This window comes from Marmota flaviventris, chromosome 8 (genome assembly GCF_047511675.1).
Source record: "Marmota flaviventris isolate mMarFla1 chromosome 8, mMarFla1.hap1, whole genome shotgun sequence".
NCBI lineage: Eukaryota > Metazoa > Chordata > Mammalia > Rodentia > Sciuridae > Marmota > Marmota flaviventris.
In genome coordinates, this window is record NC_092505.1 from 708,194 (window position 1) to 734,754 (window position 26,561).

Consider the following 26,561-nt stretch of genomic DNA (forward strand, 5'->3'; position numbering starts at 1 on the left):
GTTAAAGGCATGCCATGACATCTCCTGCTGTGTGTGGGACCCTTGAGGGCCCCGATCCCTTTGAGGATAGAGTCAGCTGCCATGAGAAGTGTGAGGCCCATGGAGGACAGGCCCTTCCCCTGGGTGCCCAGTGGGGTCTGTGTGGTCATCTGGCCCTGGTGGCCCTACAATCCCTCGTGTCTGGGGTTCCTGGTGGCTGCTTGGGCATTCAGGAGTGGGGGATCCTGAGACAAAGATGCCATGGGGGTGCATCAAATAGATCTGTGGGTGACCAGAAGGGGCCTGGACAGCAGGGCAGGGGGTCTCTTCAGAGAGCACTGAGAAGAGAGTCTGGAGCCCTGCCCTCCTTCAGGGCCAGAACTTCCGTCCCTAAAGTGGCCACTCACAGTAGCCTCTGGTCTCCTTTTTAGCTCCTACCTGGGGCTGTTGGCCACAGTGGGCATGTCCAGATGGCCGAGAGCCTTGTCCCAGGCTGTCTGCCTGGTGAGTGTCCTTGGGACACTCATGGGCCTCTCAGTGGATGCTATTGTGTTATCAGCCCAGTTTATGGTTAGGGGAACTGAGGAAGGGGTTGGGGTGGGGCGGGCCATGGGCCTGAAGCAGCTCCTCTGGCTGCCCTGACTGTATGCTCTCTCTGTCCCTGAAATCTAACCCCAGGGCTTATTCCCCCCTGTAGGAAAGTCCTGGCCATGCAGTGAGGCCCTCGGGCTAGGGGCTCCCTGCCTCCTGCCCCTTGACCCACTGTCCCTGCCTCCTCTCCTGCCCCAAGGCCCTGGAGGGAGCCTAAGCAAAGGGACCCTGGGACTATAATTCCTGCAGCTGTCTTCCTTGGACCCGGGGCCAGGCCTGCCTCTGCATGGCCTCCCTTCTTGTGCAGTGGCCCAGGGCAGAGGCCTCCTGGAGATCACCGTGTTTCATCCTGGGGACCTCCTGGGGGACCTCCCTGTCTCTTTCCCAGGCCCCAGACTCCGATTCCTTCCAGAGAGCAGGGCAGAAGCTGACCACTCTGGGGTTGGATCTGTAGAATGTGGTTGCACCCACCTGTGGAGACCTGGTCCCCGACCCTGAGCCTGGATGCTGGGCCTCCCCCACCTCTGCCTGAAAATGGGCTGAGAGCACTGTCACATCTCCCTAGGCGCCACGGGCAGTGTTACGGTGTTGTCCCACCGAGGGCAGCACCTCCCAGCCTAGAGGCCTTCGAAGTACAGTCCAGCAGGGAAGAGCCAGAGAGGAGTGGAGACCTTTATTAGCAGAGATCATGGCCTTGGGCAGGGCCAAGGGAAACAGGAAAAGGACAGGCCAGCTGAGGGGGGACAGGCCACCGGTGCGGCATGACTGAGGAGGGCCTGGGCTGTCCTTGGGGCACTCCTCAGCTCGACCAGGCTCTGCTCCGTGGGGCCCTGGCAGGCAGCACCTCTGTCCTCAGAACAGCTCAGTGCTTTGCTGTCCTGAGCTTCACGGCCCAAGGGCCAGGGCCGAGGTCTGCAAGGGTCACTGGGGCACCTGGTTAGTGGGAGGCGACCCCTTGGGGGTGGTGCTGGAAAATCTGGAGCTCAGTTTCCAGAAGGAAGTCACAGTGCAACACCCCCCCGGGGCGAGGAGCAGGGCCACCCAGGACCGAGTGTGGGTGCGGGCGGAAGAAGACCTTCTGCGGGACTTAGAGGACACCAGCGGTCATCTGGGGAGGAAGGAGGCGAGCGGGACGGACACAGCCAGGAGGGGAAGGGAGGCCTGCGAGGCCGAGGGAGGGGGTGACCAGGCGCCAGCCCGGGGCAAGCTGTGGAGGCCCAGCAAAGCTTGGGGGCCCGGTGATGGCAGAGCCCCCTCTCCCTTGGACGTCTCCCTGTGGTGGCCAGGATAACTCGGTCCGGCTCTTCCTGCTGGCTCTGCGGGGCATGCGGAGAGGCCTGCCGTGCCCGTGCCCTAGCCCTGCGCCACCTTCCTAGACACTGTCTGGTAGAAGACACCACGCAGCAGGGCCTGGTAGCTGGGCACGCGAAACAGGTGGCGCTCTCCGAAGGCCACGTCGTACTCGGCTGTCTTGCCAGTGACCAGCACGCGGATGTGGGGCTCATTCACCTGGTGACCCACCACCACCACAAAGACCTCAATGCCCGCCCGCTGGGCCTCTTGCACGGCCTTCTCGATGGCCGCCGCCGTGGCCCCCTGCGAGTTGCCGTCCGAGAACAGCAGCACCTTCTTCTTGGCGGCTCCTGAGGAGGCCTCCCGGTAGAAGCGTGTGACATAGCTCAGGGCATCGTTGACGTCGGTGGCATCATTGAAGAAATCCATGCTGTCCACCACGCTGGCCAGCACGGTGTAGTTCTGCAGAAACTGCAGTGCGCCCCGCCCAGGCCTCTGCTGGCCAGGGCCGCTGTACTGTACCACCGCCACCCGCACGTCCTGCGAGGGGTCCGCCCGGCTGGCGGACAGGAAGCGCTCTGCCAGGCGCTTGGCGAAGTGCCTGGTGGTGTCGAAGTTGTGGCGGCCCACGCTGGCCGAGCCGTCCAGCAGGATGGTGATGTCGGCCGGGGCGGAGAAGGTGACTGTGGGGCGGGGGAAGGCAGCCGTGAACACGAGGCCCCGAAAGCTACGCGGGCGGGCCACAGGGTGCTGAGCCTCTAGGCACCCTGCCCTCCCCCACACCAGCCCTGCTACTGACCTGGGCAGGTGTAGTCTGGACACTTCTTGTCTGCAAAGAGAAGACCCCACACACATGGACCTCCGACCCCACGACCCATACCCACCCAGGCTGGGTTCCTCCAGGAGGGCGGGTCCCTGACTCGGGAGTGGCAGAGGGTCCCCAGGCTCCCTTCCTGGCCCTCACTCCCCCACAGAGGGCGGGAGCAGAGCCTCACTCCTCCTGAGCATGGGGACACTGCAGCTCAAAGGGGCAGCAGGGCCTGCAGGCAGGGCTCCCTGCCGGGCTGCTGGCCAGGTGCCTGTGCAGGAAGGCCCAGTCTGGCACAGGCAGTCTGTCTGCTGAGCGCGGCCTCCATGAGCCCCTGCCCTACTGCCTCCTGCACGGCGGGGTCTGAGCCAGCCTCTCCCACCTATGCATATCTGGGCCGTGATGTTCTTCAGGAAGGCATCATCCAGCAGCTCTGCATAGTTCTCCTTCTCCAGGGAGATGCCCGGCCGGCCCGGGGACGACAGCCCTTGGCAGGAAATGACGTTGAGCTGGTCAGAGCTCGCAACAAAGCCAAACACGTCCTTGATGCCCACAGAGACCACCTGAGGACGGAACAGGGCGGGCACGGCTCAGTGGCTCTCCCCCCCAGGGAGGAGCCCAGGTGGCAGCACACTCCCAAGTGGCGCTGTGGCGGGGTGCCTGCCCACCTGGATGTCGGGGCCACAGAGCACGCTGAGTGGAGTGGTATCCCTCTGGGTGTCCGAGCGTCCATCAGTGATGACCAGGGCAATGCGGTCATTCTGGGTGGGCGGCAGCAGCCGGTCCCGGGTGTACTGCAGGGCCTCGCCTGTAAAGGTGCCACCCGCCATCCACTGCAGCTTCTTGACGGCTCTGCCGGAGAAGAGGGCCAGGCTGGGTCAGGCCGGGCCAGGCCGGGTCGGGGGGGACTGGGCCAGGGGGCTGGGGGGACTGGGCCGGGGGCTGGGAGGCCTGGCCCCACTCACTCCTTGAACTCCTGGGCATTGCGGATGTTGGGGCTGCGCAGGTCCACATGCTCCTGCATCTGGTTGTGGCTGTACTGCACGACGCCAGCGTGCGACTGCCCGGGCTCAAACTGCGGGAGGACCAGGCGGCAGCTGGGAGCCCGCCCCCATGCCTGGCACTGTCCCTCCGGGGGCCAGCCCGGCTCACAGGGCCCATGCAGGCCCAGCATGCAGCCCTCCCACCATCACCCTTGAGGGTGGGGCTCTGGGAGCCCCCGAGCTCAGGCCAGGCCCCAAGAGCATGGAGCGCAGCACCCGATGGGGCTGGCGGCCCTGGCTGGTGGGACGCTGGGTGCGCTTCCTGCGCAGCGAGATCAGGACCGTCCAGCCCTCGGGGTGCCTCAGCAGGGGCTGCGGGCCTCACCTTGACCAGCTCGTCCCTGCTCAGCCGGTCAATGACCTTGATGATGAAGTCCTTCGCGATCTCAAAGTTCTGCAGGCCGATGCTCTCGGAGCTGTCCAGCACGAAGAGGATGTCGATGGGGCCACACTTGCACTCTGGGGGCGGGTGGGGGTCAGCCAGGACCTCTCCCAACACTGAGGTCCTGCTGGCCCTTCCTGCGGCTCCTCAGCAGGGGCCTCGCTCGCCAGGCTGCTCCCTGCCCCTGTCCCCCACTGGATCCCAGATCCCATGGGGAGAAAGGGCAGGACAGGGGGTGGGTTCCTGCCCCAGGCTGCCCAGGGTATCTGGAGCTGCTGGGAAAGAGTGGGGGGGACCGCAGCACCCACAAGGGTGCAGGCTGCGGTGGCCCTCGGGAGGGGATGGGTGGGCAGGTGTGGTCACGGCTCCGTGGCTGCAGATGGGGCTTGTTCCATCGCCAGCAGAAGCCCTTGAGTTACCCTAGTGGGGGGCGAAGTGGCACTCACCGCAGCAGGCTGGAAGAAGAGGCGAGGTTACAGGAGGCAGGACTGCCCACTGCTGCCCAGGGCCCCACCCGCCTGCCCACCCTGCCCCTCCCTGGGTCAGAGACCCCTCTGGAGTGCAGCGGCGGGCACTGGGCTGGCGGGAACATGTTCTCATTAGCACGGTCGTTCCAAGGTACTCACAGCACATTTTCATGATGATGTCCAAAATCTCACATTCCTGGGGGAGAGGGGACGGTGGGCAGCTCTGGGCTGGGGCATCCTGGTCACCCCAGACCTCAGGGTGCCCACGCCATCCTGGATATGGCTCTGCTGCCCTGGGATAGTCCCCTGGTTCTGGACAAGGGTTCTCATGTCCCAGGTGCCTGCTCTGGGCAGGCTTTGACATGGCACTGGACATGGTCACCAACACATGACCACCACATGTCCCCCAGACCATCACAAATCCCCTGGTCACACTTCCCTCATGGCCACCGAGCACCCCCTGTGGCGTCATATGGGGCCAGCTCCCACGGCCCATCTGCACAGTGATCATGACCCTACGACAGCCCCTGGTGTGCAGTGGTCAGGCTCAGAGGACAGCCGCGGAGTCCCCACTTACGTCTGGCCCGGGTGGTCCTGTGCTTCCTGGAGGTCCCTGTGGGGGCAGATAGAAGAGGGCTTTGACGGGGAGGTGCCTGCCAGGGCGTCCACGAGTCCTGCGGGGAACCACTGCCCACTGCTGGCCCCGCAAGCTGCCTGGTCAGGCCTTCTCAGCTCCACCTCCTCCTGCTGTGGTCCAGCCGCCCACAGGGTTTGCCTGGCAGGGAATGCTTCCTGCAGGTCCAGATTCACCTGGTCCCCGCCTCAGGGTGCCCACGCCCTCCTGGACATGGCTGTGCTGCCCTGGGATAGTGCCCTGATCCTGGTGACCATCCCTCCCCAACGAGCCACAGGTTCACAGAGCTTCCCAGGCCTCCCACTTACTCCCCAGACCCCGCCGGGCTCCCTGCCCCTTCTCTCAGCAGTCCCCTGCGCGTCACCCACCTGCGGGCCCTCGGGGCCTCGGTGCCCCTTTGCCCCTTTGACGCCACGAGGTGCCATGTCATTGTTCTGGAGGGAAGGGGGTGGTCAGTCGAGGCCAGGTGCATCCCCAGGCGCATGGCCCATGGCCCACCCAGACCCCTGAGGGCTCACCCCACTTACATCCTCGCCAGGGTCCCCAGCTTCACCCTCGTCCCCCTTGAGGCCGGGGTAGCCTTTGGTGCCCTGCAGGGGACAACACTCAGGTTAGCAGCATCTTGGTGGGGGACGGGAGGGTGTGGGCACGGCTGGATGTCCCTGGGGCCACCAGGCGTGTGTGTGCAAGCACACACGTGCCCCGTGGGGATGCGTGCGTGGGGGGCGCACGTTTGTCAGGCTGCCTGCGTCACACAGCCCTGGACCCGGTGGGGGTACTCACGTTCAGCCCAGGGGGGCCCCTGCTGCCTGGATAGCCCTGTGGAGACGATGGGAGACAGTCACACGGGTTCGCACACAGGAGGGAGGCCACCCAGGCCATCGCAGGGGGACGGGGTCCAGGCCCAGCAGAGGCCCTGCTCCCGAATTCCCCAGCCAGCCGGAGGGCCAGGGCCAGGCGCAGAGGCAGCCGGGGGCTTTGGGGTGGCCTGGGCACTTACGGGGAAGCCAGGGAAGCCCTCGGTGCCGTTTCCAGGGGGGCCGTCTTCACCCTGGGGGCAGAGCACCTGCACTGTCTCTGTGGCCGGCAGGGAGCACGGCGGGTCCCCAGCGCCCTCCTGCCAGCCTGCGGGGGCTCCCTCCCCAGGAGGCCCGTCCCCCCCCAGGACTGGCTGAGGTCCTCACACTGGGAGCCAATTTGGACGCCTCCTGTCGGTCACAAACCCCCAGGGTCAAGCCCTTCCCCAGAGATAACTCAGGCCAGGGCTGGGGCCTCCAGGGCTTCTGGACGCCTGGACAGCAGCCCACACGGCTGTGCTCTTGACACTCACCCTTTGGCCCATCAGCCCCGGGTCTCCAGGGGGGCCAGCGGGTCCTGGGGCTCCTCTGAGACCCTAAGGAGAGGGAGGGTGACAGCCAGGTCACACAATGCAGGTCCAGAGCAGAGCACCCCCGAGGGAACCAGGGTCGGGGCACAACAGGAGCAAAGTCCCCCTGGCCAGGCTGTCCTAAGCTTGAGGGACTGGCGTTGGGTGGACACTTGGGGCTGGCTCCTCTGGGTGGGCAGGTACTCACCTCAGACCCTGGGGGACCCTCGTCACCTCGGTATCCTTTAGGTCCAATGGGGCCAGCCTCACCCTGAGAGATGGAGACACCATGGGACCCCACGCTCGCTGCCCAGGCCCAGCCCCTCCCTGGCCTTCCTCATGTGACCGCGAGGCACCATCAGCACATGGAGGATCCAGGTCCCACCCTGAGGGGAGACACCCAGACCCTTGGGCGCCTCCACAGGTGGGGATTTTGGTGCTGATACTGGGATGTGGTCAGGTCAGGCTGCCCGCCAAGGCTCCCCCTGTCTCTGTTCAGCCCCCCGGGCGGCCCTCCTCTGGGGCCTCTGCAGGCCAGGGCAGAGGGTGACTCTCAGGCTCTGGATGGCCACAGAGGCAGTTCTGGCTGGAAGGGTCCTACACCCACCACCTCGGATGGCCCTGCCCTCTCAAGTTTCCAGCCCCTTGATCTCTAGACCCCCAAACACAAGGGTAGGGACAGCTTGGGTCTCTGCCTGAAATGCAGGACCCGCCCTGCCCAGGTTCCCATGCATCCCTGAAGCCCCAGCGCTGGCCTGGGGCAGGGTCTCCAGAGCTGCCCAAGGCCTTGCCACCCTGAGCCCACCCTGGACCCCGGCTCTGGAGCCTGCTCCTGCCGCAGCCCCCAGGGTGAGTCTCAGTGCCCTGAGCACCTGACACTGCAGCCAGGCCAGAGGAAGCACAGGAGCCCACCGGGCTGGTCATGGGTCTGCCCTCTGTGCTGGCCACATCAGGTGTCCCCCAAGGAGGCCCTGTTGGGCCAGCCTTGTGCTGGTGCCACACTGGCTCCTGCATGGCCTTTCCCTGAGCCGTGGGTCTCTGGACCTCTGCTGGTAGCAGGAGCCACTGGCCTTGACTTGGTCCCCACCCTGACCATGCACACAGCTGGGCCTGGCCAGCTGCTGCCCCTGCATGGTGTCAGCATGGCACTGTCAGCAGGCTGCACCCGGCCTTGTGGAGGGCCAGCAGACCTTCAGTTTGGGCTCACAGTGGACGAGATCCGGCCTTGGCATGTGGGAGGGGACAGGTGAGAGGGTGCAGAGGAGGCCCTGGGCCCAGCCAGTGGGGAGCAGGAGGCCTGTTCTGGTGGGTGCCACTGTCCCCACGAGAAACTCGATACTCGCAGTTTTCAGGGAGCAGGTGACTCATTGGTGGGCACCTCTGGGGCACCCAAAGGCCCCACCAGTCCTGTTGGCAGCCTGCTCCTGGTGGAGCAGGGACAAGGCCTCCATGGGTGGGTGGGGCGCGGGCAGGGGAGGCCGGCAAGGCCCCGAGAGAGGGGTGGTGCTTCCCGCGTGCTCTGGGTTCCTGGCTGCTCTCCTTGGACCTGAAGAAGCACCGTTTCCCAGAACTTCCTCCTCCGGGGCCACGGCAGCACGGAGCCTCCCCGCTTGGAGACGCAAGCGCCACTTGGGCCAGCGGCCCTCACGCCTCCCCAGCCTGGGCCTGCTCTTGCTGGAGTGGCCAGCATTGGAGCAGCTGCCCTGCTCACATCACCTCTTTCACCATGGACTGGGGGCCCCAGCGGGCTGCAAGCTCCTCTGTCCACCAAGCAAACTGCCAGCAGCCCAGATGCTTGCTGTCAGGGTGACCTGGAGGCCTCCAGGTGTCCCAGGGAGAGTGGCTACCCCCAGCAGCACCTGCTGCCAAGCCACAGTGACCAGTCCTCAGGGTGGGAGAAAATGGTTGTCCCTGCTGCTGCCAGGTCCCTGTGCCCCCTCCGCTCCCCTGAGCACCCTCTCCCCACAGTGAGGGGGTCAGCGCCCGGGGGCCTCTGTTACAGGCCACAGGAGCTGGGTCCCTCCATCACCATCAGCACCCAGCTGGTCCAGGTGGCCACGCTGCCCCTGCAGCTGATGGGGAGGAACGTGCTCTGCGGGCACTCGTGGCAGTAGAGGTGCCCAGTGGGACCCACCCCCGGTGGCGGAGGTACCAGCACACTGGTGCCTGGGGCATGTGGAGCTGGCGGGCGGGGTCCCTACCGGGTCTCCAGGGATGCCCACGGGGCCTTCTCTCCCTTGGTCTCCTTGGGGTCCAGCTTCACCCTGGAAAGAATTAAGCCCATGAGGGTGGCAGTTGGGCCCCGTGGCTGCCCCCAGTGGTGGATGGCTGCCCTGTGGCCAGAGGCAAGGTGGTCATCAGGCAAGGGCTTCAGGGGTCTAAAGGACTCGGAGCAGGCAGCAGAGCCAGGCAGCCTGGGCCCACAGTGGGCACTGGGACTCTATTGTCCTTCTCAACACTCCCCTCCTGGCCCCTCATACCTCTGCCAGGAAAGAGGCCCAAGTGCATGCCCTGGGGTGTCCTCCCATTTCCTCAGGAGGCCAGAGAGGAGGCCAGCAGCTTGTCCTGAGCCCCCAGAGACTGCCCTCCACTCCCCTCTCCCAGGGCTCTGAGGCCCAGCCTGGGAGTGGCCCCTGGCCCTGCTGGGCTCTGTTCAGGAGAATCTGCAGCCTGAGTGGCCACTGTGAGAGGGATCTGGGTGTCCTGTGCTGGACAAGACGAGGGCATTGTGTCTGCAAGGGCAGATGGGCACTGCCTCTGAGGCCTGGTGCTGTGCCTGACCCCTAGGCTGTCCCCTCTGCTCTCCAGCAAGACGCACAGGGGCCCACCCTGGGTACAGCCGCTGCCCGCCGTCACAGGACAGAGAGCCCCACACTGCCTCCTGGACGTGCCGGCCATGGAGGCACACAGCTGGTGGGGCCCAGACTTCCCGCTAAACCACCCTCAGCGCCGACCGCTGGGATTTTGATCCAATGTCTCACTCCTGAAATTCCAACAAAGAAAGCCCCCCCAAGAAGCCAGGATGGGGTGAGGGCCCAGCCGGCTGAGCCGCTGGTGGTCGAGACTCTCTGGCCGCCAGGTGGGGCGCTGGAGGGAATGTCTGGTAAAGATGGCTGAGCACTGTGGCTGAGCACCGTGGCTGAGCACCGTGGCTGAGCACCCGTGGCTGAGCACCCGTGGCTGAGCACCGTGGCTGAGCACCCGTGGCTGAGCACCGTGGCTGAGCACCATGGCTGAGCACCGTGGCTGAGCACCCGTGGCTGAGCACCGTGGCTGAGCACCCGTGGCAGCCCTGTCGGGAGGGCATGGACAGGGACCAACAGGTCCTGGAGACCAACCCGTCCATCCTGCCACTCTGACCAGGAGGGGACTGGTTCCTGTCACCCTCCACAGTGACTCTGCTCTCCTTGCCTCCCCAGGACCCTCAGCTGCCTCCACGGAGGACTCTGGGCCCTGGGGTGACCACGCGCAGGCTGCCTGGCTTGTGCTGGAAGCAGAAGGGCCACTCTGGACAGCAGGTCTGTGTGGTATGTCCCGGGGTCCTGATGCCCATGGCCCAGCCTCAGGACAGTGACTTACTGGGTCTCCTCTTGGCCCCCGCATGCCTGGGGTCCCCCGAGGTCCTCGTTCTCCAGGGCCACCCTGCATGGAGGAGGGGAAAGCTCTGGGCAGGATCTCACTGGGCAGGTGGGCTGGAGGCTGCTGGTGGTCTCCAGCCACATCATCCCAGAGGCTGGGCCCTGCTCCTCTGCTCCCACCCGCCTCCAGAGAGCTCGAGGGACCCGAGGCCCAGACACGGTCCACAGGACGAAACCACGGCAGCAGCTTCTCTGTCCTTGCCAAGGCTTCTGGACGCCCAGCTGAGACCCTCCAGCCCCCACAGGTGCTGTGGACCTGCCCAGGGGGCATGGCCTCTGCCGGTGGGGAGGATGGCAAAGCCCTGTTGACTCACCCTCTCTCCAGGGGGGCCGTCCGGTCCTGTGTTCCCCTGGTGCGGGAGGGACAGAGAGGTCAGCTTGGGTGCGGGAGGGACAGAGGTCAGCACAGCCCTGGGTGGGGATGGGCCGGGGGCTCACCTCGTCACCAGCCTCTCCTTTCTCCCCAGGGGGGCCAGGCTCTCCAGGCTCACCCTAGGGAGGACAAGGGTACAACCATCTGTCCAGGTCCTTGGCCGAGAGCCCCGTGTCCACCACACCCCAGCTCATGCGGTTCTCACCTCGTCTCCCGGTGGCCCTGAGTTTCCGGGTCTCCCAGCCTCCCCGTCCTCTCCAGGTGCACCCTGGGGAAGGTCAGAGGGGTCACAAACGCTCGATGTTGGGGTGCAGCCCGTGTGTGGGGGGTCACACCAGGCCGTCCTGGGAGGAGTGGCCCCCTGCCCACCCTCCTCACCCAAAGCTCAGTTTGTGCTGACCAAGACACATGAGCCCCAACCTCCCTGGACTCTTGGGCTCCACGATTGCAGGAAAACCTCCTGGACCATGAGTCTTGCCACTCAGGGTCCAGCCCCAACACCTGACCTGACCGGGAAGGGGAAGACCTGTGCCAGGTCCACACCCTGCAGCCCAGGCCTAGAGGGTCGTGTGCAAACTCAAGGACGAGACCCCAAACCATTTGTCCTAACATCTGGGGCAAAGTCACCCCCTTAAACCTCCCAGTCTTCTGGCTTCACTGATAAACCCCAGAGAAACCCCACAACAGGACGGGGGGCTTCAACAGAGCCTGAGGCCCTCCACTGGGCTCCCTGCTGGGCTACCAGGGTCCTGGACTTTCACCATAAAGGGAGGATGGCGGGGCGGGAAGCTGACCTGTGGGTCTATGAAGGGGCGGCTGGAGGGACAAGACTGTTTCCCATATCCCTGTCATCACCCTGCCTGCCCCCGACCAGGACCAGGGAGGCTGGCGCCTGTGCGTGGGGCAGAGAGCGCTCCCAGACGACCTCACGGGCCACGGTCACTCACCTTCTCTCCCTTCAGGCCAAAGGCGCCGGCATCTCCCTTGGGGCCGGGGGGGCCTTGAGCGCCCTGTGAGAAGTCAGCATGAGACAGGTCAGGGCCAGCGGAGGCCCATGGGAATCCCATGCGCACCACCCGCGGCACAGTGTCAGCAGACTCGCAGAGCAGGGCAGGAGGGCAGGAGGACGGGGAGAGAGACTTACATCAAACCCTGGCGAGCCCTTGCATCCTGGAAGGCCTGGGTACCCCGTCTCCCCCTGAAGGAGGAAAAGGGGAGGGAGGTGGTCAGCTGTCACCACCCTGGCTCCGGCCCAACCAGGGCCTCCAGGAGAGCCTCCCCTACGACCCTCTGAGCTTAACTGGGCAGCTTAGGGTCCCCTGGGACCTGGTTCTTGACAGGAAATATCCACAGGTCACACCTCGTGGCTTCACATCACCAAGTCCTCTGGGAGTGTCCACCCTTGAGACCGCCCCTGCTCATGGGGAGGGGTGGACAACTGGCTGTGCCCCCTCCTCCCACCCAGCCCTGCCGTCCTGAGCTTACCTTCATTCCGTCCACTCCGTCAATGCCTCGCTTGCCTTTCTCACCCTGGGAGACAACAGGAGGGTGAGGGAAAGGCCAGGCCCCAGGACGGGCCCCACCACAGCACCCGCCCACTCACCTTGTAGCCCTTGGGTCCCCTGGAGCCCTGCGGAGACAGGAAGGGAGAGTGAGAGGTGGGGCCCTGCCTGGCTGGCCCCCACTTCAGTCCCGCCCAGCAGACGCGGTGGTGCAGGGAGCCTGGCAGGAGGCCCCTGCCAATGCAAAGCCACCCCTGAGCCCAAGGGAGTGCCCGCCACTGCCGGGGGGTGGGGTGGGGGTCCAAGGAGAGGAGGGAGACAGGGAACCAACAGAGGAGCACAGCCTGGGTGGGGTGAGAGTGGTGGGCGCTGGTCCCCAGCCCTTGCTGGCCCAGGGCCAGAAGGCCACAGAGCCCAGGGCCCAGTCCTGGAATCAGCCTCCTCCTCCCAGGTGCGCGGGGTGGCGAGGGGCTGGGGCGGGCGTCCCCAGCAATGCCCATGGTCCAGGAGGGGTACATGCTGCTCCATAAAGACAGTCCTGAGGTCACACTCACCTTCTCCCCACGGCTCCCTTTCTCTCCCTGTAGAGGAAGCAGGGAGGGCGGGGGTCATGGCCTGCGGGGGCTCAGGGCAGGGCACCTGACCCACCCAGACCCGAGGGCCACTCTGGAGGAGGGGCACGCACCTTCATCCCCTGGTACCCGACTGGCCCGAGGTCCCCGGGTCTTCCCTGGAAGAGAGGAGAGGTCAGACAGCCCTGCAGGGAGCACCAGGCCCCACCAACTGGCCTGACTCCTCCCTCCCTCTCAGGCCTGATGGTCCACGCCGCTGGTGCTCAGCAGCCACCCTCCTTCTGGAAGTTTCTTCAGTCCATTCCCCAACCTCAGGCTTCCCATTCCCACCCCTGGCACTCACAGGGTCTCCGGCTTCTCCCTTCTCTCCTGGGAGGCCTGGCTTGCCTCGTTCTCCCTGCAGGACAGGCACAGCGGGTTAGGAGCTGGGAAAGTCCGCAGAGACCCTGTCCAGTCCCCGTGACCACCCAGCCTCAAGGCCCCTTCCCTGAGGCTCAGGCCTGTCCACCAGGCAAGCAGGTGGTCCAGCAAGACGCCCACAGGGCTGGTGCTCGGCTCAGGGGCTATGGCCAGGCGGCTCGAGGGCCCCAGAAACCCTGGCGGGCAGACGTCTCCCAGGGTGTGAACGCTGGCCACTGACTGAGCTCAGGGTCACCTGAGCTGCGACCCTCAGTCTCACGCCCCCCCCCCCCAGTCCACACTCCTCCCTGGACCCACCAGCCCGGCCGGGCGCGGGAGAGGGACGCAGGGTGCGGTGCCCGACAGGAGCAGGGCAGGTGCGGCACTCACCTCATACCCAGGGTCGCCCCGGGGCCCGGGTGGTCCTCTGGCGGGCTGCAAGACAGGGGGGCGTCAGCTGGGAGGTCAGGGGGCGGGCAGGGGGCGGGGCGGGGCGGAGCCACACTCACCTGGCACTCGAAGGAGCAGCACTGCGGGAAAGGCGCGGACAGAGCGGTCAGAAGGCTCAGAGGGTGGCGGGCGGCGCAGGAGCAGGGCCTGCGCACAGGCCCCGCAGAGGCCGAGGGAGGCGCGGGGCGGGGCTGCGGGCTGGGGCGGGGCTGCGGGCTGGGGCGGGGCTCTTACCACTTGCTCCACGTTGCTTTTCTGAAAGGAAAGGGGGAAGCAGGTTACCCTCGGCCCGGGGCACTGGCCGCGCGCGGCGGGCAGGCGGGCGGGCGCTCACTATCATGTCCACGATGGTGTCGATGGTCTGACTGATGGCCTCCTCCGCGCCGCGGGTCTGTCCCCAGTCCGCCGCGGTGAAGTTGCGCCGGTACGTGTGGTCAGTGGCGATGATGCTCAATCGCGGCTCCTGCGGGCAGCGGTGGGCACGCGTGAGGCCGGGGGTCGCAGGCCCGTGCAGGGTGCTCAGCGCCTCAGCCTCCCGGTGGATCCTGTCAACGGCGGGTGCCACGTGCTGGAGGGTCCCCACCCCATGGCCGCACCAGGGTCCTGGCAGGTGCCAAGCATGGTGGGCTGTGCAGGGTCTGTGTGCAGGTGGCGCCCGCCCACGTGTTCAGGGCACAGGAGAGACGGGCCGCTCACCAGGTGATCGGGTGTAATGGCCACGGAGAAGACCTTGATGCCCAGGTGTTTGGCCTCATTCACGGCGTCCTCCAGGCCCCCGCACGGCTCCTTGTAGCCCTCCAGTGGGTGCCCATCGGTCACCACAATCAGGTACTTGTTCTCCTTCAGGTGGGAGCCCCTGGAGGGCGGGCAGTGGGAGGCCCCTTAGAGCTCCCCAGCTCAGAACTGGAACTGCAGGGCCAGGACCCACAGAGCAGAGGCCCGGGGAGGGCTGCTGCCTCTGTCAGACTGAGATGGAGAAGTTCTGCTGGGGCCACATCTTTCTAAAAGCCTCAGCTTCGAACGCCAGGACCACTCACCCGATGAGCAGCTCCTCCAGCCCCTTCTTGATGGCACAGTCAGTGTAGGTGCCCTTGCCGAAGTACTTGACAGCGTCCACGCTGGCCTTGAGCTCATCCCGCCCGCTGGGCATGCGTGTGAGCCCGCGGATGATCTCCACCTCATCGCTGTAGTGCAGGGCGCCCGCGTTCCACACCAGGTTGCGGTCACACCGGTAGTACCTGCGGACCACACGGCATCCTCTCAGGGCCACAGCCCTGCCCTGGGAGGTTCACAGTGGGCGTGTGGGCAGGGCAGGTCAGTTCCAAATGGCACACTGGAGTCCCCATGTGGATGAGAGGCCTCCTCCCTGCACCAGAGAGCACGGCCTGGGGCTCTCAGTCTCACAGGTGGGGAAACTGAGGCAGGAGAGCCTGAGCAGAGGGATCAAGGACACCCAAGGGGGCCACTGAGTCACCCGGCTACTGCGGAGCTGCCCCCCAAGGACAGTGCACACCACCCCTCCTTCCTCCGCCTGGTCAGCTGGTCAGCAGGGATGGGTGGGGCCAGGGCTGAGGCCTGCACTGGAGGAGCCCATGTGACCCCCACCAGGGGTCCCTGTCACAGGAGGGGGCAGGTCCTGGCTCTTGGGGCACACAGCCGCCCTGTCCACTTGTGTCCCCAGCTCCCCAGTAGATCCACAGATGGGGCAGGACAGCAGTGGGTGGGGGTGCCCTCCCCATACCCAGAGCCCTGCGGGGGACCCCAGAAACTATGCAGATGGGTGGCAGGAACTAGGGACTCGAGGGAACTCCTGTCCAGGCCCTGGGCAGGGGGTCTGCTGGCTCACATGGGCCAAGCAGGGGGTGGGCCCCGCTGGTTAAGGGGCATCCAGGCAGCAGGCAGCTCACGCTCAGGGCCAGGTCCCTGAACCCACTGGGTTTCCTCCGGGGAACTTCAGTTCCTCCTGGGTTTGGGGCTTGAGAACCCCACATCTTACCTGGTCCCCTCAGCCCTCTGTTGGCCAGGGCTGCCCAAGGCCAGCACTATGTCACCCCCAGGCTCTTGCCAGCTTCTGGACCAGGACCCTGGGAGGGGCTCAGCAGCCTCTCAGACGGAGGTTGGGGTCAGGCTCTGCCTGCGTCCCCTGAGCCCCCAACACCAGGACAGCCATTGGTGTGCCCATACCTGTCTCTCAGGTTGTCGATGAAGCGCTTGGTGAAGGACTTCACCTTGTCCACCAGGGCCCCATAGGGCTTCAGCCGCAGGGCCACACTCTCAGAGGTGTCCAGCACAAAGAACAGGTCCACAGGGCAGTCTGGGCCAGGAAGGGTCTGTGAGCTGGGCCAGTGCCCACTCCTCCAGGCCAGTGGCTCCTGCCGCCCCCATCCCCCACCAGCAGGGCCGTGGGCCACAGCTCCCAGCCACAGGGAAGAGGCCCGGCCAGCAGGGGCGGGTGAGGAGGAGACACAGGCCTCCTGCCTGGGCCTGGGCCTGGGCTGCTCAGGACTGCTTCCCGCTAACTTTTCAGGTTGAATCTGAAGCCACAGGGCATGACCTCAGCAAAGGTTATGTCCACAGGTCTCCCTGACTGTAGGCCGGCTGCCAGGTGGGTGGTCAAAGGGGTCAACAGCAGTGGGCCCAAGACAGCCCTTACGGGAATAGAACGCTGACCAGGAGTGAGGGCCATGGGCTCCCTGGGAGTGGGTCCCTCTGGAGTGTCCCGGCTGCGTGCCCTCCTGAGAATGGGCTGTGACTGGAGCCCAGGGCCTGGTGGGGACGTCGTCGGACACCTAGCTTCCTGGAACAGGGAGCAGGCTGGGACCCTCCGGCCCCCGACACTCTACTCTGTGGCTCTTGGCTCTCCTGCCAAGGTCGGGCAGACGGTCTGGACCCCGTGTCCCTCCTGTCCCTCCCGATGCAGCAAGCTGGAGCCAGCCTCGCAGCAGGACACTAACCTTGGAAGGCAATGGCCCTCGCGGTCTCGGGGATGTCCTGGGCGGCCACCCACCAGGCCTGCAGAAGCAGGGGCAGCAGGGCATGGGCCAGCCTCATGTCTCGGCCGGCCTGGGGCACCGCTGAGCGAGGGCCGGCGTCAGGGTGGGCCTGGGTGGACTGCAGAGGAGGGCTGTCTTCCTCAGCGCTGCTCGCTGCTCGGCAGGACCAGAAGGGCGGGCGGCGGGCGGAGGGAGGGGCGGGGGCGGGGCGGCCGGCTGAGTCACGCTCCTGCCGCCCGCCCGCCCCGCAGACCTCGGGAAGGCAGCAGCCCCTCTCCCCCAGGCCTTGGACGCCATGGAATTCATGTGCCCCCAGTGTGGCCTCGCTGCCGCTTTCCGTGGATTGTGCTCCTCGTAAAGTAGAACAAAACAGAAGCCCCGAAGAACCCGAGGGCGCGGGCGGGGGCCAGGGTCTGCCCAGCCACCGTTATGTCTCCTGGGTGGCCCACTGTTTAGTTGAGCACATGTGTGTGCAGAGGGCACTTGGGCTTGGCCACGAGGATGCTCAGAGGCAGGGCGTGAGCCCAGAGAAGATTCCAGAATGCTGGACCTCGTGATGCCGGCCGTGCTCAGCCCAACGCTTTATAACGCAAAGACCCACGAAACAGGACGGGAGTTTCAACACAGCGACCGCTAAAGGGCTGTAGAGGAGACCCTTTAAAACCCAAGCTCACTCCCAGGACCCCCAGCCGCCCTCTCCTCGGCCCACCCTCCCCCAGAGTGCTACCTCGAGTCCCTGGCCCCCCACCTGACCCAACCTGGCTTCTGAACATGGCCGCAGGCCTTGGAGCTGCCCGCAGAGTGCTGAGCAGCAGCCTCCGTCCCTTCACCCTTAGGGCACCCAGAGCTCCCAGGCTGGGCATCGAGCAGCTGCAGCTCTTGTGCCCAGGGTTTGGGGAAGGAACGGGGGCCACCGCATGTAGACCCCAGGACAGTGGAGTCCCCCCCAGGGCTCTGGACACCTGCTGTCCACTGAGGCTGGACCACCCTGTGCAGCGGCGACCGGTCCTGGGAGCCGGGCAGCTAGGCTGGCCCAGTCTGAAAGGAGGGGCAGGTGGAGCCTGTCACCTTCCGTGGGGGGACAAGGGGCCTCCTGGTCCCATCCTGAGTCTGCCTGCCCCAGGGACCTGTCCACGTCTGCTGCAGAACACAGCCCTGGCACAGGCCTGCAGCGGGAGCCTGGCAGCCAGAGGACCTGGTGGCACCAGGGATCCTGAGGCCAGCACCCCTCAGTGCACATGCCCACCCCTGCCTCACCCAGGCTGCCCACAGTCACCCCAGGGAGGCCTCTGGGGAGGGCAGGCCCAAGGGGCGCCTCCCACCTTACAGCTGCGCCAGGGCCCCTTGAGAGGCTGTTTCCACGTCCGTGCAGCAGACAGGCCCCGTAGCGCCCAGAGCGGGGCCACTGCTCGGTGTCCACTCGCTCCCTTGGAGTTGCCCCGGTGACGGCCGCAGCCACACATGCCCTGCCAAGGGAGCACAGGCAGCTGTGGAAGACCAGTTCCCAAGTGCCGTCCCCCAGCATTCTGCCCCTGCTCCCACCCTCCTGTCCTGTCCCTCTGTCTGTCTCCCTCTGTCCCTCTGCCTCCGTCTCCCTCCCTCCAAGCCCACCAGGCCCACCTGGGCTGCCCGCTGGTCTCTGCTGCAGTGTCTGCCTCCCAAACCAGAGCCAGGCCAGGTTTGAGAGGCCAGTGCCCAGTCCTGCTGCCTTGCTGTCCTGGGCAGCCTGGCCTTGGTGCAGGGAGGTACTGCCTCAGAATGGCCAACAGAGCACCAGGGGAAGGGGCTGGAGTGTGCCTGTGTCCAAGGGCAGAGGGGGTAGCAAGCCCACCCTCCCCTTCTGCTGACAGGGACTTGGGCCCCAGGCAGGTCCTGGCCTGAGGTCCTGAGCCAGCCTGGGGCAGGGGTCTTTATCCTTCTCTGCCTCTCACCCCCAGCACCACCTGGCTGGGCCTGCGTCCTGGGTGGCACAGGGAGATGGGCAGGTGCACTGGCAGGACTGCCTGGTCAGGGGAGGCTCTAGGAGAGAGGGCCGGGCCCTGGAGGAGGCCAGCCTGGGCTGTCTTGGGGATCCGTGTCTGGAGCCCCTGCCCTTGGCCTCTGAGGACCCCCAGACCCAGGTCCATGGGCCCCTGCGGAGGCCACAGTACCAGTAGGGGGTGCCTGGGCTCTTTCCTCCCAGCTCTCTGGGCCCTGTGGGCTCCCGCAGTGGGCACAGGAGAGAGGAAGGAACCCGCCCTGTGCAGACCCCTCAGTGGGTGGAAGGGAGCTGCAGGGAGGCTCCCGGGCGAGCGGAGCTGGGCCTCCCTGGAACGCCCACGGCCTCGGTGCCCAGGCTGGCCTCCTGCTCCGTGAAGCCTTTCTCCCAGGGGGGAGAAGAGGGGCCTACAGGTGTGGAGAGCCAGTGTGCGGAGACGCACGCTGGAGCCGAGTCAGGCCCTGGGGTGTGGCCAGGGCTCTGGGTGTGTCGCCTAAAAACACGTTTTACAAAGGAAAAACGCCCCCCCACCCCCCCCACCCCCGTGCTCTGAGAAGTGAAGCTCTGAGTGGGCCAGGTGGAGGGTCCCTGCCTCAGGGCAGCCACTATGCAGGGCACCCTGCAGGGTGGACAGGGCCATGACCAAGGGACTTTCTGAAGGGGCAGTGGGGGTAAGCAGGGCAGGACGAGAGGACACCAGGGCAGGAGAGGGGTCCCGCCCATAGCCCCAGCTCTGGTCTCCAGCCAGGGTGCCCTGGTGGGTGTTGCCCCTTGGGCAGCAGGAACCCCCACCAGGCCTCATGGACCTTGCAAAGAGAGAGGACCCCCGGAATCTCCAGGCTCAGGCAGTGGCCCTGTGCCCAGCCCAGATTTCCTCTATGTCCTGAGGCCTCACAGTGCCTGTCCACAAGGACAGCAAGGGTCCTTGCCACAACCCGGGCCACAGCTGCACACCCCCGGGCTGCCCGCGCCCTGCACGCCGAGCCTCCTGCCATGTGCTGGGTGCTGATGGTCAGCAGCACCCTGGACACCCGGGCTGCCAGCGCCACCTCCCCGCGGGAGCTGGAGGATTAGGACCTGCTCTGGACGCGCCACATGACTCGGGGAGTGAGAGCGGAGCCTGTGGTGGGGTTGGGCGTGAGCCCAAGGACGGGTAGTCGGGGTGCCCAGGAGCCCCATGCAGTGGGTGTGGTACCAGGAAGCCGCCTGGGTGGGGACACTCAGCCCCCGGCGTCCGGGGCTCAGGACGAGCTTTATTTCCTTTCCCGGCCTCCACTGTTCAGTGAATTTTCCTCCCAACTTAGGAGATGATTCATCAGGGAAGACGCTGTTTTCCATGGCTACACACGGTTTCCATGGCGGCCTCACTGCGGAGCACCCCCACGGGCCCGCGGGGGACGCTGCCCAGGCCTCCTGCCTCCCCCACCCTGGCGCGGACTGCGGTTCTCCTCCCGTCCAGGAAGCCGTCCCCTGGGCGGCTCCTCCATGAGGGGCCCTGCAGTCTGTCCGCCAGCTTGGGCCACGTTCGAGGGCACCGGGGACAGGTGGCTCCTGTCTCCCAGCAGTGGTGGCCAGCTGCCCAGTGAGTCACCAGGGCAGAGCAGCATGAGGGGCCTATCCTGCTGCTGGGCAGCACTGGCCACAAGCGGCCTCAGCACTGGTCGGCACTGGTGCACCACCTTCCTTCAGGAGCCCCCAGGTGCCTCCGGGTGCCAGTTGACAGGGAGCCACCTCAGTCGCGGGGGCTCCTAGGAGAGGCAGCATCACAGGGCCGCGGGTGGCCAGCCAGGGAAGGAGCACAAGCCGCCGTCCACGTCAGAACCAGCAGCTCAGGGTTGCTGGCGCCCTTGTTGGCGCGGGTGCAGGACACCTCCCCCTGTCGGGACAAGAGGCCAACCCGCAGAGCCCAATGGACACGCGTGCTCACTGTGAGGGCCATCCTGCTGACTGGTCAGTCACGGCCAACACGGCTCCTTCGCAGCAGCTCCCAGTGAAGAGTCTGGGCACAGCCTGAAGGCTCAACAGCAGGGGTGCTCACTGAGTCCAGGCCTGGGCGACAGTCCTGGGCCACGGCTGCTGTGCACAGCATGCCCGCCCTGGCCCATGCCCACCTCAGGAGCTCCCCAGAGCGCACAGGGTGGCATGCTGGTCTGTCCTGGAAGGGTCTCTGGGTATCAGGGGACAGAGGGGCCCACCGTTCCCTGGGCCTGTGCCGCGGCCTCTGTAAGTGCTCCCACATGCAGGCACGACGTCAGTGCAGAGCCCTTGGCACGCCCCCTCCCGCCAGCTCGGAGGCAGGCGATGAGTCGGGCTGGCGTGCTTCTCCGCCTCTGCCTGGCCTAACTTATTTCTGTTCTGTTCCCTAAAGCTGAGGCTCCTGTTTTCTGGTGAGAACCAGACGCGGGGGCCCTGGTTGTGCACACAACTATTTCAGAGAGATGGCCCCAGGGTGGGGCTGGGCCTGATGCCAGTGGAGGGCCACCCCCAGGCAGCAGTAGGCTGAGCCTGGGGCGCCTGGTGGAGTCCCCTGCTGGCCACAGGGCTCCAGGCTGAGGCTATCTGGGGCTGGTAGCAGGCCATGTGCCCCAGGGCAGACGTGCTGGGGCTTTGGTCAGTTGGAAACCTGAGCCAGCGCACACCAGTGCTTTCCTCTTCCCTGAGGAAGGCAGGGAGACCCCTAGAAGATGGCCTGTCCCACCCCCACTGGTTCCTAGTGGAAGTTGGTCATGGAGCCCCCACCTGTGCCCTGACCCGGCAGTGCAGCCCTGAAGGCTCGGTGGACACGCAGCGCCCACCCCCCAGGTGGCCAGGGATTCCAGGTAGAGGCAGGAGCTCACATCTAAGCCAGGAGCATGTGCTGCAGGACGTGGCGAGGCCCACGGGGCAGGACCCTCAGGGGCGCAGGAAGGGGCTCCTCAACCAGGCTGACCACCCCACCCTGGCCCTGTCTCACTGCCCGGGCCTGGAGACCCCTTCAATCTTGTCTTCTCCGCAGAGTTGGGGAGCTTGGGGTTCACGTGGCCGGCCAGGGCAACAGACAGTCAGCAGGGGGTGGCCATGGCCACTCTGCTGGCTGATGTGGGTACCTGGGTAGAAGCCTCAGCGTGGGGCCACAGAGCTGGGCACATATCCTGCTCACCAAAGTCCCCAGAGTCCTGGCAGGGAGCCCAGAGTGGGCTGAGTGGGCAGGCCAGGTGTCCTGTGGAGGACAGGACTGGGGTTGTGTCCAGGGGTTCTTGGGTAGGCAAGAAGCCTGACTCAGAGATCTCTTGACCCAGAGGCCCTCCAGGAAAGCCTGTGTGCTGGGGAGGGGCTGGCCATGTGCCCAGTGCAGGGCCCTCCACTGAGGCCGCTGCCCTGAGACTGGCTGTAGCTGACCAGAGCACCCCAAAGACGTGCAGGGACCCTTGGAGACACTGACCCAGCAGGACACCTTCCCTTCCCAAGTCTCCGCAGGGACCCTGCCTGGCACCACGGGCCAGCGGGGCTGGACCCCGAGCTGGACTGGAGCTGGACGGGTTAATCTTCTCCATTACCTCACGCTGGCCTCGTTCTGTGGAAAGAAAACATCTGGCAGGACGTTCTTCCGCGTCGGAGCCTGGGGGAGAAGCCTGCTCCCTCTCAGAGCCAAGCACAGACTTCGGCAGAACTGGGGCCCCAGAGGAGGGGCTTCCCAGGAAGCACGCACAGCTGGCCGCCTGGCCCCAGAGCTCAGGGCTCCCACAGCCTGGCCAGGGCGCCAAGCATTCCTGGAACCGGAGCCACTTCCTGTCCTGCACCCAGGGGGCTCAAGGGAAGCTGCATGGGAGAGAGCTGCCTGGGGCATGCTCGGGACCCTGGTCTGGTGCGGGGCTCCTGCCTCCCCTTGGACTGGGCTCTGTTGGGACCCACGGGTGGGGTGCGCCCTGCCCCACTGGGCTTCACGCCCGCTTGCCCGCCCTTCGTGTAGGGGCTGCAGCCGCCAGCCAGCCAGCCAGTCCCCATCCCAGCAAGATGGGGTGTGCTGGGGGCGGGGGTGGCAGGCCCTCCCCCCGCTGTGCCTTGGATCAGGGTTTCCCTCACCCCCACGCTGGTCCTTGCCTGGACAGACCTGTTCCTGCCCCTGTGGTGCTGGGCTAGAGGACGGCCCTGGCCACACCCCACCCAGGGCCACCCGCATCAGCTGGATCCAAGGGCCCAGGTCACAGGAAGATGAGGCCAGGGCTCCAGAGGCCAGAGCTCCCTCACCTGCTGAGCACTGGGGAGAAGGGGTGCCCCCACCCCTGCAGGGGACAAGCACAGGTGGCCCCAGTGCTAGAACTGTGGCCAACGCCTTGGACAGACAGGATTTCCACACAGGAACACGGGGCCACTCGGCCTTCTGACCACACTGTGGCTCAGAGAAGCCGTGAGCCCTGCCTGCCGTACCTTGGGGGAGGACACCAGGAGGCAGGGGCAGTCTGCGTTGGTCCCAGCTCTGTCACCCACTAGCCATGTGACCTCTGGCCAGTGACATGAGATCCTGGAAGCTGGGGCTCCCCAAAATTGGGAAGAGAAACCCGGCTGCTGAAAGCTGGTGGTGGGATCATGGTAGCAGTCCCCTGGGGGCTGAGGTCCACCCCCTCAGGATAGAAATTTTCTTGGTGGACACAGGGAGCTGACAGGAAGACCCACCCCAGCCTGCTGCCCCACATCTGGTTTCCACCCCCAGGGGACGTGCTGGGGGCAGGTCTGTGGTTCTCAGGAACGCCCGGGCCCCCCTCCAGACCCGGAGTGTGTGGTGAGAACCGGGCCGTTCCGTGCCAAGGGGCCTGCTCCGCTCCACTCCCTCCTGGGAGCCAGGGTCTGGCCCTGCTGGGGTCCCCACCTAGTCCAGTGGGAGCCCTGGAGGAGGCCCCCCCAGGTGCCAGGGCCTGGGAGCCCCCGCTGGGTGGCAGAGGACTTGGGCTTGTAGGTCCCAGTCTGCTCAGTCCCTCTCCCCAGGTTGTGGCCTCACCGTCATGGGGTGCAGCCCCCAGGAGGGGTCAGGTGCCCATGCCCCTCTCTGATGCAGTTCAGGACAGCTGCAGTATGCTGTGGGCAGGGCGGCCTCTGAGGAGAACCCAGATCAGGGGCAGCCGGCCAGTTCCCTGTCAGGGTCCCAGCCCGGACTTCAAGAGCAGGGTCCCAGCTCAGCTCAGAGGTGGGGCCTGAGGCCCGAGGCTGGCCCTGCAACAGGCTGGACTCCCGTGGGCACAGTGTGGCTGTCGTGACCTTGACAATGGCAGTAGGAAGGTCACAGGCAGGCTGGGGACCCCAGGCCCTGGACACAGCCACCAGCAAGACACAGCCCCTGCCTTGGGGACCTGCAGACTGGGGCCACTGTCCAGAGCAGGGAGCCACAGGGGCCACGAGGCCATAGGCTCCGAGCGGGAGGGGCAGGGCAGGCGCCTATTGGTCCCCACTCGCCGCCGTTTGCCTCCAAGGTGGTCGGCTCCGCTCCCCAGCCCCTCCTCCCACCCTCTCCCCTGCCCTGGGTGGAGGAAGCTGGCCAAGTGGTGTTGCTGGGCAATCGTGGGCGGGAGGCGCCCTCTGCTGCCCACCTGGCAACTGTGCTGCATGGACAGGACCCAGACAGGGGCAGCCCTGCCTCCCTGCCTCCTGCTGCCTGCCTGCGGGCCTGGGTCCACCCCCTCAGGCCTGGCTCCGACGCTGGGCTGCAGCACTCGGGGTGGGGGCCCCCACCGGCTGGCCTCTGTTACCGGCAAGGCTACCAGGCAGAGGTCAGCAGGCTCAGCCCAGGGATGCAGAGAGCAGGTGACAGCCTCTGTTTGGGTCATCTGGCTCAGCTGCCGCCAGGCTCGCACCCCCACCACACAAGCCTGCAACCCGCTGTGCAGAGAAAGCCAGCCCTGGCGCCTCGGCCAGAGCCCCCGTCACCACTGCACTGGACCCTGGCCGTGTTCTGCGCCCATTTCCTCTGAGCCAGGCGGCAGTCAGACAGCAGGGAACCTGTCTGTGGGCCCTGGGAAGCAGGCTCACTAGGGAGAGTGGGCTCTGTGAGCAGTGTGTCCCAGGCCCTGGGGGGCCGATGTGGCCAGCATGTGCCCTGGCAGGCCTGGCAGGGCAAGCATGGCCACTCCACCCCTGCGAGGACCCAAGGGGGCAACTCACTCGTCCTCCTCTGCAGGTGAGGATCAGGGTGTTGAGAAGGCCAGTGACGCCCATGGCCTCGGGTCGGGCTCCAGGTGAGCCAGACCAATCCCTCTGGTCCCTGCTGGCCTTGAGTCCCTGGAGGGCAGGGCTCACACAGAGACACGGGTCATTGTCGGGAGCAGCCCTGGGTAACACGCCTTCACGTCCTGACGCAGGGGCAGTCCTGACCAAGGGCTCACTACTGACCAGGGGCTCAGTCCTGATCAGGGGCTCACTACTGACCAGGGGCTGTCCTGACCAGGGGCTCAGTCCTGACCAGGGGCTGTCCTGACCAGGGGCTGTCCTGACTAGGGGCTCAGTCCTTACCAGGCTCAGTCCTGACCACGGGTTGTCCTGAAACAGAGGCTCAGTCCTGACACAAGAGCTGTCCTGATGCAGGGGCTGTCCTGACCAGGGGCTGTCCTGACCAGGGGCTCAGTCCTGACGCAAGGGCCCAGTCCTGACCAGGGGCTGTCCTGACACAGGGGCTCAGTCCTGACACAGGGCAATCCTGACCAGGGGCTGTCCTGATCAGGGGCTGTCCTGTTGCAGGGGCTCAGTCCTGACCAGGGGCTGTCCTGACCAAGGGCTGTCCTGACCAGGGGCTGTCCTGACCAAGGGCTGTCCTGACCAGGGACTTCCTGAGTCAGGGGCTCTGGCCAACCGCTCCATTTCCTAGTGACTTGGGTGTTGTCCCAGCGTGGAGAGCAAGGCGTGGCTCCAGGTGTAGACGTCACCTGTGGGCGTTGAGCTACACTCCCATGTCCCTTGTAATCCCCCCTTTGCCCTTTTGGGGATAGAATGTTCCATGGAGCCTCCCCTGTGCGTTCCCTATGTGAGACGGAAGAATTCGGGTGGCTCTCTCTTTCCTCGGACCCTTCCGGTCGCAGAGCCTGGAACATTGGAAAGGTATTCCTGTGTCTGCTGCTTTCTTTGCCGTCGTCTTGAGTTACTGGAGTCGTCAGATTTTGTGAACCCAGCACAGGTCCCCCGCTCGGATGGATGGCCATAGGTCCTGGGGAAGGGCAGGGCGGAGCGCAGCTTCCAGCAGGCAGGTGGCTCTGGAGAGAAAGGGAGAAGGGGCTGGTGGGCAGCAGATGCCATCTGCACAGCACATGGTCCTTATGACGGTGGCCCCAGGGCTGCTCCTGCCATCACCATTTACACATGTGGAATCAGACAACCAGAGGCCCCCAAGGCTGCCGGGCACCCAGAGCTGGCCGGCAGGGGAGGCCAGCAGGGGAGGCACGGTGGGGAGGCCAGGACACCCTTGCCAGGCGAGAACAGGGTGTGGGAGGCTGGCCCCTGGAGTGTTGGTGCCTCCTCAGGTGTGACGCGTGGACAGCTGTTGAAGTCCCGCGGACGGTCGGATTCCCTCTGCTCTCCACCCTGCAGTAGCTCACCATCTAGCAGGTCTGCCTCCCCATCCGCCCTCTGACGTGGCTCGTTGGAAAAGCCTTCATTTCAGAGGCCCGTCCCTCACCCGGCACTTCACAGCATGGCTTGCTTCCCGCCGTGGCTCTCCCGTGGCTCTGTCGGCTCTGCCGTGCCCCATTCTTGTGCCTCTGTCTGCCCCGCCCAGTTGTGATGGCAGGTGTCTCCAGCACAATCTGTGAGGGGTCAGTGGCCCCCCCCTGCAGCTGGCTCACCCTGCTTTGGAGAGGCCCGGCCCCCATGGAGTATCTGGCAGCGATGCCCCTTGGGCAGCCCGCAGCCGGGACCACGGGGTCACAGCTGCAGGTGTCTGCTCAGGAAGGAGCCCTGGGTACCATTCACGCACCGCCGTGGGGCCCGTCTGAGTGCAAACATCTGTGGGTTTCCAAAGACAGGGGCCTGCTGCTTCCTGACCAATGTGTGTCAGTGCTGGCTGGACACAACTATCCAGTCAGCGACACACGTCCCCATGTCACCAAGCGTCCCACATGTGCACACACACAGTA

The 26,561-nt window shown here is 65.9% G+C and overlaps 1 protein-coding gene across 1 annotated transcript; it reads right to left on the minus strand.

Moving 5' to 3' along the window:
- Positions 1-1,228: 1,228 nt before the first annotated feature.
- Positions 1,229-16,677, minus strand: Col6a1 (collagen type VI alpha 1 chain). The gene is made up of 35 exons (XM_027922264.3): positions 16,452-16,677; positions 15,682-15,811; positions 14,535-14,735; positions 14,194-14,353; positions 13,832-13,960; positions 13,732-13,752; positions 13,557-13,577; positions 13,438-13,482; positions 12,992-13,045; positions 12,762-12,806; positions 12,631-12,657; positions 12,178-12,204; positions 12,060-12,104; positions 11,719-11,772; positions 11,522-11,584; positions 10,780-10,842; positions 10,640-10,693; positions 10,516-10,551; positions 10,143-10,205; positions 8,765-8,827; positions 6,772-6,834; positions 6,528-6,590; positions 6,198-6,248; positions 5,981-6,016; positions 5,725-5,787; positions 5,566-5,631; positions 5,141-5,176; positions 4,723-4,759; positions 4,543-4,551; positions 4,040-4,173; positions 3,637-3,746; positions 3,340-3,523; positions 3,054-3,234; positions 2,663-2,692; positions 1,229-2,546 (listed from the first exon to the last, which is right to left on the minus strand). Exons 1-35 carry the CDS (start codon positions 16,546-16,548, stop codon positions 1,924-1,926), a joined length of 3,084 nt encoding a protein of 1,027 aa, XP_027778065.2. The 5' UTR covers positions 16,549-16,677; the 3' UTR covers positions 1,229-1,923.
- Between the last annotated feature and the right edge of the window lie 9,884 nt (positions 16,678-26,561).